Source organism: Triticum aestivum, chromosome 5D, assembly GCF_018294505.1.
Source record: "Triticum aestivum cultivar Chinese Spring chromosome 5D, IWGSC CS RefSeq v2.1, whole genome shotgun sequence".
In the NCBI taxonomy this organism is placed as follows: domain Eukaryota; kingdom Viridiplantae; phylum Streptophyta; class Magnoliopsida; order Poales; family Poaceae; genus Triticum; species Triticum aestivum.
In genome coordinates, this window is record NC_057808.1 from 432,995,664 (window position 1) to 433,010,975 (window position 15,312).

The window sequence follows — 15,312 nt, forward strand, 5'->3', positions numbered from 1 at the left end:
ACGGCGACCCCCGACTCGTCTTCTTGCCCTTCGTCGTCGCTGTCGCCTTCTTCACGCTCCAGGGTCAACGTCTTGTCCTTTCCCATCGTGGCCGACGGCGTACGGGCGGAGCGGTGGCGTCAAGAACAGAGGGAGGGGCAGTGGAGAAGCAGAGGAAGAAGGGACAGATGGGGTGCACAGTGCAAAACACATCGGTCTCGACGGCCTTATATGGACCTATTTCCGATTGACTGACTTGTGGGCCCAAGCAATCCTGTCAAATCCCGCAGCAGTCGCGCGCCTGATATGTGGGGAAAAAGGCAGCACAAGAATCGAGGCGCCCCTGTCTATCCACTGCGATTACTGCGGTGCGCTCCGTCTGGCGCGCTTCCCCCGAAATATCAAATCCGTGAGATCCGGGAACCACAGAGTAACCAATCGCGCTGAAGATTTCGTACCATATCAACACTCGAAGATTATTAGAATAATTCACTCGACAACCTCTGAATCGATCAAGGCGACTGAAATGAAGGTGAAGTTTCAGAGTTATTCCCAGATGCAAATAAAATGCCTCCGAAGCATAAGAATCGGGTCGGAATCAACTTCAACTCTCTTTTCACTCGAACCTCAATCCATTCGGGGGCTAATGACGGTGCCATAGACCTAGGGTAGGGTCATAGGCCTGACCTAGATACCCTACCCAAGGTCACTACCCTAGAGTCAAGAACATTCAAAGTACGGCAAAGGACTCCGGCTGAAACAACCTTGAAGTACAATCCACTCGACTGGTTATTTCACTCGGATATCCCAATTCCATTCGACCAAGATGAAGTCACTCGACTATGCAAGAAATCACTCGGAGTACAGAAGACCTAAAGTCACCCAGGATGACAACGGTCAGGCGTTCACTCTGTAGTATTAAAGATCATTTATAGCCCTTTATAGCTAGCGTTACCAGTAAAGCCATGTCTTAACGTACATTGAACCCTGTGTAACGTGGGATGGCTGGGGTCCTGGCGCACTCTATATAAGCCACCCCCCTCCACTGGCACAAGGGTTCGCAGCCCCTGTAACACACACACATATTCATATTCCAGTCGACCGCCTCCGGGCACCGAGACGTAGGGCTTTTACCTCCCTCGTGAGGGGTCTGAACTCGTAAACTCGTGTGTACAACCTCGCCGTAGTTAGGACCTTGCCTCCTCATACGTACCCCCTACTCTTACTGTCAGACTTAGTACCACGACAGGCCCTTCTTAGCTTTTTCTACCTCATGCACAACCGGGTTTTGAAGTTGTGTGGTGCATGCTACACTCACCACAACACACACATAATCACCGGTGAGGCATGGTGACAGGACGACTATCCAGCCGCCCATTGATGGCGTCTACCGCTCCCTTGATTCGCAAGGTGGCCGTTCGGATGGCCATGCAACTTCATCCTCGGCTACAAAAGCCCGAGGGCCAGGCATCCCCATCACTAATGCCCTAGCCACCTCCTCCCCCATTCCCGCCGGCTCTTCCCCTCCCATCTCCTCCACCGTCCGGGACAATGCTTCCACGCAAGAACGCACCCTACTGGCCGAAATTGACGGTGGGGCGGGATGTCACATCCAAGGCATCGCGCACCGATGTTCCACGATGGATCCGGCAGCCGCTAGGGATCAGTGCATCCCATGCAGCGGCCGCTGCAGCGGGAGTTCTAGATGGGATGTTTCGTATTGGCCAAAAAAAGGTTGGGATGTTTGGTGGTGGCTTCTCCCATTGCTTGAAGAAAGAGAAACAATCAATTGTCCCGAATAAACTTTCCTCTAGAAGAAGAAGAATTTCCTCAAGATAAATGACCTTTGGAAAAAGGAAAAAGATGGAGTATTCACATGGTTAAGGTATGCTGAATCAATTATGAATTCCCGCTCCTTGAAAAGAGGCTAGAGGCGGCGTCTGCCTGCCTGCCTGCCTGCATGCATGCATGTATGTGGCAGTGACCCGAAAGGCTAAAACGAACCTGAAAAGGGGTCACGCCCGCGGCTAACTTGTGAACGAATATATAATGTCAATCTGTATCATGCCGTTTCGAGATGCAAAGGAACAAGAAAATTGGAAGATGTACTATATTATTGCATTCGTGGTTGTTTAAGAAGATATGATACGTACGTCATTGCTTGCAAAGTTCCATTGGTCTTGCCATCTGCATGCATATATGCATGGGTGTGCACCGTACAAGGCAAGTGTTCACTTCCATCAACAAAACAAAACGAAATCGCCGTTAGCATAGTCAGCTCGATCGAGCTACTGGCACTAATTCGTCGATTAAGGGCCTGTTCGGCTCTCCACCGGCTCCGCAGAATTACAGGATCTGCGGAGTGTCACTTTCCAACTCCACTGTTTTAGCCCGCAGCTCCACCAGCTCTGCGGAGCTGAGTCCGGAGTGGAGGGAATCCGAACACCCCCTAAGTGTCGGCATGCATGCTAGCTAGGCCGATCGAAGGCAGCAGAGTCGTAGGTGAATTATTATTATTTTTATTTTTCGGAGGGAGGGTCGTAGGTGAATTACCCGGGCTGAATTCCACGGTCTCCTCTTCCGGAAACGCGGCGAGAAAACGTACTAACGATGAAAGTGTCTAACTGCTTCATGCATCAACAGCGATGGCGGAGCAAATAGAGCAGTCAGTCACAACACACGTGCAGGATGACCACGGCTTGGCCGGCCAGCCGGATGACAGTTGAAGCCAATGAACATCCACGGCAGAGAGTAGTCGTGGTCCGCTTGTACTACACCTGAATGTTAATTACTACACCTGACTGTGACAAAATGTAATCCTTAATTGACTAGGAACAACTGGACGGGGGTGAATTGCTCGGCCGAACGGAACGCGTTCGTACGCGGCAGTAGGACGTAAACACGGACACCTACTTATATATACAGAACTAAAACATAGACGGATTCGCCCGAGTTATTCGACGCTGCTTCTCTTGTCCCACGCTCGAACAGCGATTGAAATGAGAAAAAAAAAAGGGAAGACATCGCTTGTCTGATTAAACTAAACTGTAGCGTAGCAGTCAGGTACGTACTGATACATGATCAGCAGCTAGCGACGGCGGAACAGATGCTTGGAGACGAACCGGACGTGGGGGCCCGGCAGGTAAATAATCAAAGGTAACACGCGCGTTCATATTCGGCCGAGTGTGCAGCAGCACGTAAACACGCTGCTGCTCTTCTCCCTGCACTCGTTGACGCATTCCCGTCACCACGTTACACGACCCTGCTTTCTCTTCTCCCACACGCACACGCTCACCTTGACCGGGTCTTTGGGTCTCCATAGTAAGTAGCTAGCGGTAAGACAACGGGAAAGAAGACTATCTAAAGTGTTGCGCGCGCGCATGGCGCTGTGCAGTGGTCAGTACCCGTTATAGCAACATGGGTTCACACATGACACAGGTTCATGTGAGACACCACTCAAGCAACAACGACCGACACGTCCGTGGTCCAGATAGTAGCTCGACAACTATCTAGCTAATTTCCACTAACCTCCATTGAATATTCCACACCCTCTGTGTTTAGGCTAGCCATAATGAGAATAACTTAGTTAGTAATTTAACACATCCCAAGACAATTTTGCTTATGTGATAAATATTTAATTAGAAAAGAGGTGCTTGCGGTAACATAATATGTTAGTGTAACATGCTTTCTGAGGGAAATGAGTCTATGGACTAATAAATGAAATCATCTATGACACTACTACTAAGTTACTTTGTACTATGATGATAGTAATTTAAACTAGTATCATATACATGACATTAATATAAGTTACTTCTTAGTATGACCCGCCTTAGGCGAAAGGCCGCGGATGAGGATGAGCAAAGCATCCAGAAAAAGGCCCATGCATGGATGATGCCGATGCGTTCACCTCGATCGCCAACATATACGCACATGCGCGCGCCCGGTGGCCAAAAGCCAGTTGAGATTCCATTCCAGATCCGCTGTGCCTTGTCCTCGGAGTCATAGACTTGACAGAGTCGATTCCTGTGCGCCAATACAGACAACAGTTGGCGACAGCGACAGACTGAACAACCACGTGCGTGCGTCAGCCCGATCGAGGGGAGGAGCGGCCAACTACTCGTAGCAAAGAGACGACACGAAGCCGCCGGGACACATGCATGTGTTTTTTTTTTCGAAAGCGCATGCATGTTAATTGGTTATTTAGTTACATGTAGTTCTCGAAAAGAAAATTTTAGTTACATGTCTGGCTGCCCATGGTCTAGCGCAAAAAATTTACTACCGTTGAGCAGCACTCTACTGGCTAGCTTGGGGACGTAAGGCATCTCCAGCCGTTGGCACCCCAAAAACATCACCGAACTAAAAAAGTTGGTGCCTTAGGGGTCATCCGGCGAAATAAAGAGGGCATCTTCCTAGTTACACCTCACCCTAAGCAAAAGTTTGTGAGGAGAATGATTAAGTGGACCAAGAAAAAGGACATGTGGTGAGACACAATTCGTCGAAACTTACGCCAGCGCCCCCAAGAGACCCCAGCGCGCCGGGTTTCGCCTGGGTTTGCCGGCGCTATTTTGACGTCCTGGGAGGCGTTGGGGACGTGGCTGGGCCTTTTTCGGCGAAAAGTGCCGTCCGAGCCTAAAACCAAGCCTAAAAAAATATCCTGAGGGCGTCCCTGGGAGGGTAGTGGAGATGCTGGCACTGGTTTGAGCCTTTGAGGCCGTTGGAGTATCAACCAGTTAATGACCGAGAAAAGTCTTCTAGCTTGGCTTTAGGTACGTACTCTACATACAGTGTGTATAGCAGAGTGGCCAACCTAATCAACACTAGTAGGAGCGAATAATAGAGTCTAATTTATTAAGGGGGTCGACAGCGCGCGCTGCCTGTTGGCAGGAACCGATCCGTTGGAAATATAGTACTACAGTACGTTTGTCCTTTTTCTTTAGCGCCGGCCTCTCGATCGTGATTAGAGACTGTACCAGTTAGCAGTTAGTACTCTCTCTAAACTAATATAAATGCATTTTAGATCACTACTTTAATAATCTTTTTTCAATAAATGATGGATTTTATTAGCTTAAAATGAAGTATCAAGAGGATACAAAACACCATGAGCACATATCCGGCCTCTGCAAAGTCACGTAAGACCAAAGCTATGAACAGGCGAGAAAAAAAACCAAACTGGTCAGATTCGTGATGGGCAAACTACAACAATGACCATATCCGCACCAATCATCTCATGACATCACACAATCGACGAGTTTCTTCAACAGCAACGCCTTCAGAATAGGAGTAGCGTTCAAACGCCGTCGCCACCGGATCCAACCACCAAAGGCTAGAATATGGGTTTTCACCCTGAAGAGTTAGTCCAAACATATCCGAACAATGCCTCCAGCAAGGTAACAATGTTAAAAACATCGCCATTGCCAGGTATAACCAACTTGGATCAGACCTAGGCTTTCACCCCGGAGCTCGCGATCGGGGTGCTCCATTAGCACCACCATCGATGTCACTCATGTGTTGTTGCCACCACTTTTCCGCGAACCCAGCAACTACGTGTGATGTGCGACCACCGCTGCTGCACAACCATCCCTATGCGTCAAACCGTTGTCCATAGTTTGCATCTTGCTGCTGAAGTCAACCACTGAATCTGAAGGGAAACCCTTCTGAAGACCTTTCGGTGGCCATCGCAATCTGCAACAAGACTGTCGGCCGGAGTGGTCATCTCCATGGGCGAATCTGGGTGATGGTACGACCGCTTTGGAAACCCACCCATGTCTGGCCAGATCAGAACGACGAGTATCATTGCACGATGGCGACAACAATCACCACGCCACAGATCAAGCCCAGCCAGCATCCGCAGATCAAGCCCCGCCAGCGTCGATGACCACCGACCCATGCCTTGCTCAGGCTGAGCAGCATAACCAGAAGGTGAGGCACCCAGGAGAGGACACGGGGGCGCGTTCCACCGCTAGCCTGCTGTCGTTCAGCAATTAATGTCGTGATCCGCCACCATGCCCATGACCTTCATGATCACGTTCAGATCCGCGCGGGGAGGAACGGCTCAGGAGCAAGAGTCCCGCCCCACCGACCACCGACCACTGACCGGAGCTTTGCCCGGACGGCAACGGCCGGCGGCGGCGAGGGAGAAAGAAGGCGACGGGGGCCTAGAGCGGCGGCGGCGGCGAGCCGCCCAAGTCACCGATGGGAACACTCTTATATTAGTTTACAGAGGGAGTACTATATATGAATTATATTACGTAATATGGTTGTTGCTACTAGTGATGCTACATGTAGGTTTGCCACATTTTGGGATCATTAGAGTACTACAGCTAGCACATTTGTCCGTCATTATAATTGTATTAATATTGATTGAAGTTTGGATAACTAGTCATTGAGAAAGTAGGCACGCAAATAAAAATAACCAATCGAGCCCGCGAGATCATCATAATCCATCATATTGCCCAACACTTACACAATTTAGTTTTTTTCGATAAAGGGCATCTTTATTAACTCAAAACGTAGCATCAAGAAGATACAAATCATGATGAGTAACACCCGGCCTCTGCATAGTTAGGATGCACACAACCAAACACAAATAGTTTGAAAGAAAATAAAAAAATGACATATCGGCAGTAGTAGAGTCAAATAAGACCGTCACGGAGGTTATGCTGCGACCTATGTTGAAGGATGTGATTGGCCGATACGGAGGTTATGCTGCGACCTATGTTGGAAAAAAACCTCCATGGCCACTCGTTCCAATTGCGTACACACCGTCTTGAACAGCGGCTGGAACTCCGTACGGTGAAACATAGACCACGTATGAAGAGATTGCGTACAACGGAAAATAACCTGCAAAGAAGAAGAGTGTAATTCATCGGCAGCTAACTTAGCCATAGGTTACACCCCGCGTACGTACCTAGCAGTCCAAACTATTGCAATCGCTGGTGGTTGCGGTGCATGTGATAACAATATAATTAACAGTGTAAAGTTTTTAATAAACATATCATATACATCGAACCTGCACAACATTAAGGCACTGTCAAGCGAGGAACGGTCTATGTACAGTTTAGCTACGACGTTCAGGACCATTCCACGATAGGAGGGCTCGACCGTTTGATATGAACTTTCCGGGAAGGAGGGAAAGTGCATGTGCATTCCTACTTGGTTCACTGACCCCGGTCACTATATATAACCACAACATGACACTTCTAGCATGGATCGATGCAAAAGAGAAGACAAAAGCTTAAGCTAGATATGTTAGAACTAACACAACTTGCTACGCACTAGCTCGATAGCTAATTTCCACTTGCCCGTTCTTTGCCACTTTGCAGGAGACATGGATCCAAAATTTTCACCAACTGAAATATACTATACACAGCATAGATCGATGCAAAAGGGGAATGCCAAAGCTAAGCTAGATATGTTAACACAAGTTGCTGGTGACTAGATCGACATATATCCAGCCAAAATTTGCATGCACTTGACTTTTTTTTTTCCTTCGCACGAGACATAGGTCCAAAATTTCAACAACTGACATGTACCAGTATTATACATAGCATCACCAGAGGTGGTTTCGTTGGCGGTGTGGACGTTCTTTACGTAATAGTGGACAGATGCATATGCATGCATGCATGATCACCTTTAATCTCCTTGTCTAACTGGGCATGCATGCACCAGCATATGCGGATGACATATTCTTAGCATCAATTTTTGTTTTTCCAGCACTTTTTGGCGGATCAAGGTTCGCCGCCTCTGATAAATCATGCTTATGCGATGCCAAAATTGTGTACCGAACTATCCCATCATTAGGCACTGCTGGAAAATAAAGGGCCATTAAATTTTTATTTGGTAATGTAAAGTACCCATTATATAGCTACTATATTGTTCCTGAGCAGCCAGACCGTTAGCTCCAGCGTCAATAATGGTGGAACTAGCCTTGCATTTGACGTTGACGTAGCGGCAGCCCATAATGAATGAATGACACAAGAACAAAAATATATAGGAACGAGGGTTAACATTTTCTTTGATATTTCTTGGGAGAAATTAAAAAGGTACATTTTTGGAACTTAACTAGACACGTTTGACCCTTAATTCACGACCAACTAGACAAGCTTGACCCTTAATCCTCAAAACCAATCTTAAACAGAAAAGCAACAACATTCATTTTTTTTGGCACATGTGGGACATGGCGGCCAATTAAAAAACCCAAAAAAATAATTAAAATATACTCCCTCTATTCCTAAATGTAGTGCGCATAAATTTTTCAAGAAGTCAAACATTGTTTAGTTTGACCAAGTTTAGTGAGAAAAGTATCAACAGAAATAATACCAAACAAATATAATATAAATATATGCTTAATGATGTATCTAATGATATTTACTTAATATTGTAGATGTAGATATTTGTCCTCTATAAATGTAGTCAAAGTAGGGGGAGTTTGACTTTTGAACTTTCCTATGAGCACTACATTTAGGAATAGAGGGAGTAAGTAAAAAACCAGCTTCCAATATAATCTCGAGAGAATTTTTTTTTTCAAAATTGATATTTTTATGATCAAAATAGAAGAATATAGAAAATTAAAGGAAACACAAAATGTATAAATTACACAAAAATATGGAAAATTATACTCCCTCCATTCCACAATGTAATGCATATAGATTTTTTGAAAAAATAAACATTGTAAAGTTTGACCAAAACTATTAATAAAAATATCAACAACAATATACTTCTAAATAAATATAACATGAAAATATGTCTATTAATGTATGTAATGATATTGATTCCTTATCTTATATGTTGATATGTTTCGCTACACATTTGTCATTTGTTTAAAGTTCATGAAGTTAGAATTTCCAAAATATCTATAGCCATTGTGAAACAGAGGGGGTATAATAAAAAAATAAATGCAAAAAGGAAACAAACCGGAGTATTTGAAAATAATAATCTGAGCAGTGGAATAGACTCGCAAACAAGTTATGATCATCATAGAGATATACCATATTTAGTTATTGCTCATGAATGTTCCTTACACTTTTTGTGTCATTTCCACATTCCAATCTTATTGTTTTTACATAACAAAATTTTCCTTTTTTTCAAAGGTATACATTTTAATTGAAAATAATTTTTATTTCTTGAATTATTTCATTTTCTATTGATTGGGCTTCCACCTATTGTCAGTGCCACATCATTTGTCAAGCTGCTTTCATTCACATGAAAGACCAAATCTGTCCGATTTTAAAAATAATGATAATGATTTTAGAGTTTTGGAATAAAGGAAATTATCTTTTATGTTGAGAAAAGCATCCTTTGTATATAAAATAATCCCTAATTACTAATTTGACAAAAAGATGTGAATCCAAACAGGCTGACCTGCTTGGTCACACAAATTCTACCAAAGTAGTTTTAAGAATAGTTCTACTAAAAGACATATTCCAAGGTCTAACTCGTGATTTCAATCTATGGTAGAAATAATCCTGGCACCACCGAAAGTTTAGAAATTTCAGGTGATTCTTTTAGTGAAACATAGGCCTCCCCTCCAATTTCTATTAATAGAAACATCTGGTTTTGTTACAATTTTGGTTGATTTGATTTTCCAATTGACCAAAACGTAAGAACATCTTCAACTAGAATGAGATCTAAGAAGTTTTTCTAAAAAATAAATGAAATAAGACTGAATCAGGTTTCTATTTCTCCATTTGGAGGTTTTGTTGCCAGCAAAGGTCTCATTTTTGAAACGGAGGGAGCATATGACTTCTCGCCTTAAAAAAGTATAATCATCGAGTGACACGGGTGATATCACACTGCCCCCAATCCACCATTCATCCATCTATTTCATCCAACCGTTAACATTAGTTGAGTGGTATCACCCCACTAGGATTCCAAATAGTACACTCGACTGCAAGTATGAGCAAGCATATCACGCACTCCTAGCAGTGCAGGGAAGCAATTGATGCTCAGCAGGAGCCATAACTATATGAAAGTTGTGCATGTATGCAGACATATTTATCCGCACTTGCAATCGCGGCAGTTCAACGGCAGCCTAGCTTGTCCTTGTTCTTGTTTTTTGGTTGTGAATCCTTCTTCTTGTTCTTGTCCCCGTTCCTTTTCTTCTTCTCTTTCTACATCACTAATTTCCATTTTAATCCATATGACATTATTTGTTTGCTAAAGTTTCAGATATAAGCAATGGCGGTCACGAAGAGGAGTTGTTGTTTGTACATTTCTCAAGTGGGATTCTAATTTCATGGGAGATTTAAATTTACAAGGGGAATTAGATACAATGCCCTCCTCCTTCTTCACCTTCTTCTATCAATTTCTGGAAGGGTGTTGTGATACATCCGGACCAGCTGCATGGTTTGGGTAAACTCTGAGGGACACGCAGGGACATGCACACACATGCATGCATCCTTCAGATTGCTTTAAGATTCATGAACATGCATGTTTGGTTTAAAGCATTTGATTACTTTATGCTGGGGTCCATCCATGCATGCTTTTGGTAGCTTTTGCCAGAGCTGCAGTCGCCACTCACCCCACCTCCATTCTTTTTTCCATTTCGTATTTTAATTTCAATCTACTATTTCTTCCAAACTGAAAGTTCAAATTAATTTCGTTTGCATATTTGTGTTCATCGCGATGAGCATTTTCAAACAAGAACAATATTGAATACGTTTAAAAAAAATCAAGTTTCAAATTTTAAAACTTGATAGTCGTAACATTTAGTTTTACCATGTTTCATATTTTAGGTCTTTAGGGTTCTGGGCAGGGTTTATGGTTTAGGGGTTACGGTTTAATTTTAAGATTTTGAAACTTGCTAAATATATTTATCATCGTTCCTATCAAGTTTTTGTAGTTGAAACCTGCCGGATTTGCCTCGTGATCTACAAAGTCGTTTGATTCCACACGTTAGCAGTCCAAGTTTTAAGTTTCAGTTTCTGAAATTTGCGATTTTATCATTCGCTCATACCAAGTTTCCATGGTTAAGACTTAACATTGTTCTAAAAACTCGTCAAAACATATTTAAAATGGATCTTATAAAGACCTCGTCACAAGAAACACGAATATGCAAATGAAGATATAAATTGGACTTTCGGTTCTAAAGATATAACAGATTCAAATATGAAAGTTAAAGAAAAAACATGGAATGTGGAATGGGTGAAGCTACCAAAAGCTACACGCATAGACGCCATCCAAAGTAATTAAGGGCTAAAGCCATGCAAAGACCAAACCAATTTCCAAATTGTGAAGCAATCCAATGGCCAAAAAATTGTCTTCCGCGTGGTTTTGCATGCATGCAACCTTGTCATCATATACATATAATATGCAGAGCTAGGAGAAGGCTAACGCCCAACACCCCTCTCTTTATGTACCTGATCCATAGCAGGTGCTTATCATAACCCCACGCACTTGCCCACGAGAAGGCCTACTTAGCCCCTCACCGCACGATTTCCATCCACCGGTCAACAATAGTGGGGCACCGTACCCCGCGGGCGCCAGATCCTGACTCTTAAAAAGAACTCATGGGCTGGAACATTTTACCCAAAAAGAAATATGTTGGTGCAAAGTAGTGACTGGAATTCTGGAAACTTCCATGAAACTCCGCTGAAGATAAGATCCATTGTCTGGATTAGAAATTCCGTTCGATGTTGAACACTGATATGATGTCTCAGCGTCTGGGTTGTTGGCATCTCGTATTCTCATCTTCGGAAGGCTGTTTCCACGTCGCGGTGACGGTAACACAAGGCACGCGTCCCCACATGCATAACACGTCTACTACCTAAGTAGATTAAGTAGATCGTCGACTAATCAAATGCAAATGCAAAGTCGTTCTCGGTCGATCCTCGCTCGCTTCGCATGCAGAGGTGCATGCGCGAGGCTTTCTATCCACGTGTACGTAATTAACCGATCGACGATGGAAAAAAGCAACCAGGGTTTTCTAGAACGCCCGCGGGATTTCGCTGCGTTTCCGTGCATAAAGGGCTTTGCTAGACCTACGAAAATTTTGGTACGAAAGCTATGTGAAGGATGATGTGGGCTGGTTTGATTGGATTGCAACCCGCGGGGGGGGGGGGGGGGGGGGGGGGGGGGGGGGGGGGGTGGGTGGGTGTTAGTGGAATGAGGGAAGGAGACTTTCTTTTCGTAACTAATTTACGTAGTTATTCATAGGTTTAGCATTTTTGGTGCATGAATTGACAAACATGGAGTATGTTGCGAATCTATCATTTTGAAACTTTTGTTGTTGTTGCGAATCGATCATTTTGAAACTCACGTGTACCAGACAGATAAACATGGAGTACGTTGTCCTAAACACATATTACCTCCGCACCGATTGAACTGCAAAAATGTGTCTTATATTTTGATACAGAGATAGTACCTATGTACATACTTTGTCCTACTAACTACTCCCTCCATTTCTAAATATATGTCGTTTTGGTAGTACAAATTGATCTAGCAAAACGTGTTATATTTACGAGCGGAGGTAGTACTAGTAACTAACTCTAGCTGAATGCACTGGAATTAATACAGTTCGGACCTGACATTAGCTCTAGTGCAGTTTAGGTTACTATCATAGTTTTTAATAGTGGACTATCCATATTAGCGGCGGACCTCTTCTAAACACCCTGACATGCTATAACGGTGCTATGGCGCATTATTTAAAATATTTTGTTCATGCTACAGGACCTCTCTTACTACAGGACCTCTCTTAAGCGCTATAGCGTACTTCAGCAGAGCTATTTAAAACCATGGTTCCTATAGACCGGAAATTCCTGTACGTAGCCGCCGTTCAGCAGTCAGATTAACGCATGGGCTGAGAGGCCGGCGGCCAGGTCAAAGTCTCAACTCGCATCTCCATATGTGCTCGTAATTAGCAACGCTAGATTATTTGACCATAACAAAAGTAGTTTCATGACTTATAAATTTATAATCTCACCAACCCTTTCCCCCGCTCTTTCCCTGCATGCTGCCTATAAATAGCTCGCACCATTGTCCCAACAAATCGTACAGCACAAAAATCGCAAGCAACGCACGCAACAAGAACTCGATCGACATCGAAGCTCGAGCTAACCTTCGCCACTTGCAGCAATCTCTCTCTTTTTCTTTCTCTCTCGCCGATCAAACTTGGTCAACGTCGACCGAGCAACTACACCCAGCTGCAAGGTGCAAGCAAGCTAGCTAGCTCGACAGTTAGCAATGGAGGTTAAGGTGTTGGGCTCCAAGCTCGTCAAGCCCGCCTACAATGCCGGCGCCGCGCCGGCACCTTCCACCGAGTACATCCCTCTGTCCATCTTCGACAAGGTGACGTTCAACATGCAGATGGCCATCATCTACGCCTTCGCCGCGCCGGCGCCATCCACGGCCGCCATCGAGAATGGCCTCGCCACGGTCCTCGCCCAGTACCGAGCCTTCGCGGGCCAGCTCGGCGAGGCGCCCGACGGCACGCCGTCCTTCATCCTCAACGACCGTGGCGCGCGCCTGGTTGAGGCAACCGTAGACGCCGAGCTCATCGACATGGCGCCAGCGAAACCCACGCCGGAGCTGCTCAAGCTGCACCCCGACCTGGAGGCGGAGCACGAGGAGGTTGTGCTGCTGCAGCTCACGCGGTTCCGGTGCGGCTCCCTCGCCGTGGGGTTCACGTCCAACCACGTCGTCGCCGACGGCCACGCCACCAGCAACTTCCTCATCGCCTGGGGGCGCGCCACGAGAGGCCTCCCCATCGGCCTCCCTCCCGTGCACCACCACAAGGACCTCTTCAAGCCACGGTCGTCGCCTCGCGTGGAGCACGACCACCGCAACAGGGAGTACTACCTGCCGTCGCCCACCGACGTCGTCGGTCACCACGGCGATGCCGCCGACAACATCGTCATCCATAAGGCGCACTTCTCCAAGGACTTCATCGCCGGTCTCCGAGTCAAGGCGTCAGAAGGGCGCGGCCGGCCGTTCAGCCGGTTCGAGACCATCCTCGCCCACCTCTGGCGCACCATGACGCGCGCGCGCGACCTGAGCCCCGAGGAGACCACCAAGATCCGGCTGTCCGTGGACGGGCGACACCGGCTCGGCCAGCCGGCGGAGTACTTCGGCAACATGGTGCTTTGGGCATTCCCGCGCTCCACCGTGGGTGACCTCCTGAACCGGCCGCTGAAGCACGCGGCTCAGGTGATCCATGACGAGGTGGCGAAGGTGGATGGTGCATACTTCCAGTCGTTCGTAGACTTCGCAAGCTCCGGCGCCGCCGAGAAGGAGGGGCTGGCTCGGAGCGCCGTGTGCAAGGACGCGCAGTGCCCGGACGTGGAGGTGGACAGCTGGCTGACGTTCCCGTTCTACGAGCTGGACTTCGGCACGGGGAGCCCAAGCTACTTCATGCCGGCCTACTTCCCCACGGAGGGGATGCTTTTCCTCGTGCCGTCCAACTTCGGCGACGGCAGCGTCGATGCCTTCGTACCCCTATTCCAAGAGAACCTCCAGGCGTTCAAAGAATGCTGCTATTCCATGGAGTAGGTGGCCTAACTGTTAATTTGTCGAAGAAACAGTGAGGCATACATTAGTTCATTCATTGAGAGGGTGGCAGAAAAAAATAATGTCTTTTCTTTTTTCTCTTTGAGAATTGAATAGTGCTACTGTGTGTACACAGATGTCATCTTGTACAAGTACGTAACACGAGTTTTCAGATAAAATAAATTTACTACCAAAAGGACCCGGGTGTTGCAACGGGAGAGAAAAAAAAATCATAATCTGCAATTGCCATGACCACGTTTTGCTGCATCACCGAGATATCCGATTACTCTTTTTCTTATTGAGACCTCTCTTTTTTGAAAATAACTGTACTTATTTCGCAAAGAGTCAGTTACAAACATAGCCTAGACGTACTATCATTGAGAAGCCGCGAGAGCCACCAACCAAATACTGGGCCACCAAATCTCCCGCAGGCCGCTGCGGCCTCATAAGAGCATTATACATGTAATGTATTTGTAGACAATGTGCATGTATAAAGCGTTACACTTCAATCATAAAAGCAAGGAACAACTTCTCCGTGCATTGGATTTGTGTTGGTGTCAGACATAGACTAACAAATGAAAAGGTGACATGTTCATTCCCATCATAAATAATTGGCTAATTTAAATATATAAATTACCATTCGAGTTAATTAACAAGGTGTAAAGAGCCATTACCTTCATTAGATATATATTATTGAGAGCCTTAAATCTTGAGGATCACACATTTATGCATAGAAACTAAGAAAGTAGATGAATAAGAAATCGATCTTTAATTTGTATAAGTTACCAAATGCCCATTCGTGATAACAAAATTCCATCTGACCTTGTTTTCACATCAACCCTATAAAGCTTA

At 45.5% G+C, this 15,312-nt stretch overlaps 1 protein-coding gene across 1 annotated transcript; it reads left to right on the forward strand.

Annotated features, from left to right (window-relative positions):
* The first annotated feature begins 12,974 nt into the window (after nucleotides 1–12,974).
* On the forward strand, nucleotides 12,975–14,656 carry LOC123125307 (putrescine hydroxycinnamoyltransferase 3-like). The gene has a single exon (XM_044545820.1). The coding sequence runs from the start codon at nucleotides 13,159–13,161 to the stop codon at nucleotides 14,461–14,463; it is 1,305 nt and encodes a 434-aa protein (XP_044401755.1). The 5' UTR covers nucleotides 12,975–13,158; the 3' UTR covers nucleotides 14,464–14,656.
* The last annotated feature ends 656 nt before the right edge of the window (nucleotides 14,657–15,312 follow it).

Coding starts and splice junctions, on each gene's coding strand:
- LOC123125307 (XM_044545820.1), top strand. CDS start 13,159: ATGGAGGTTAAGGTGTTGGGCTCCAAGCTCGTCAAGCCCGCCTACAAT.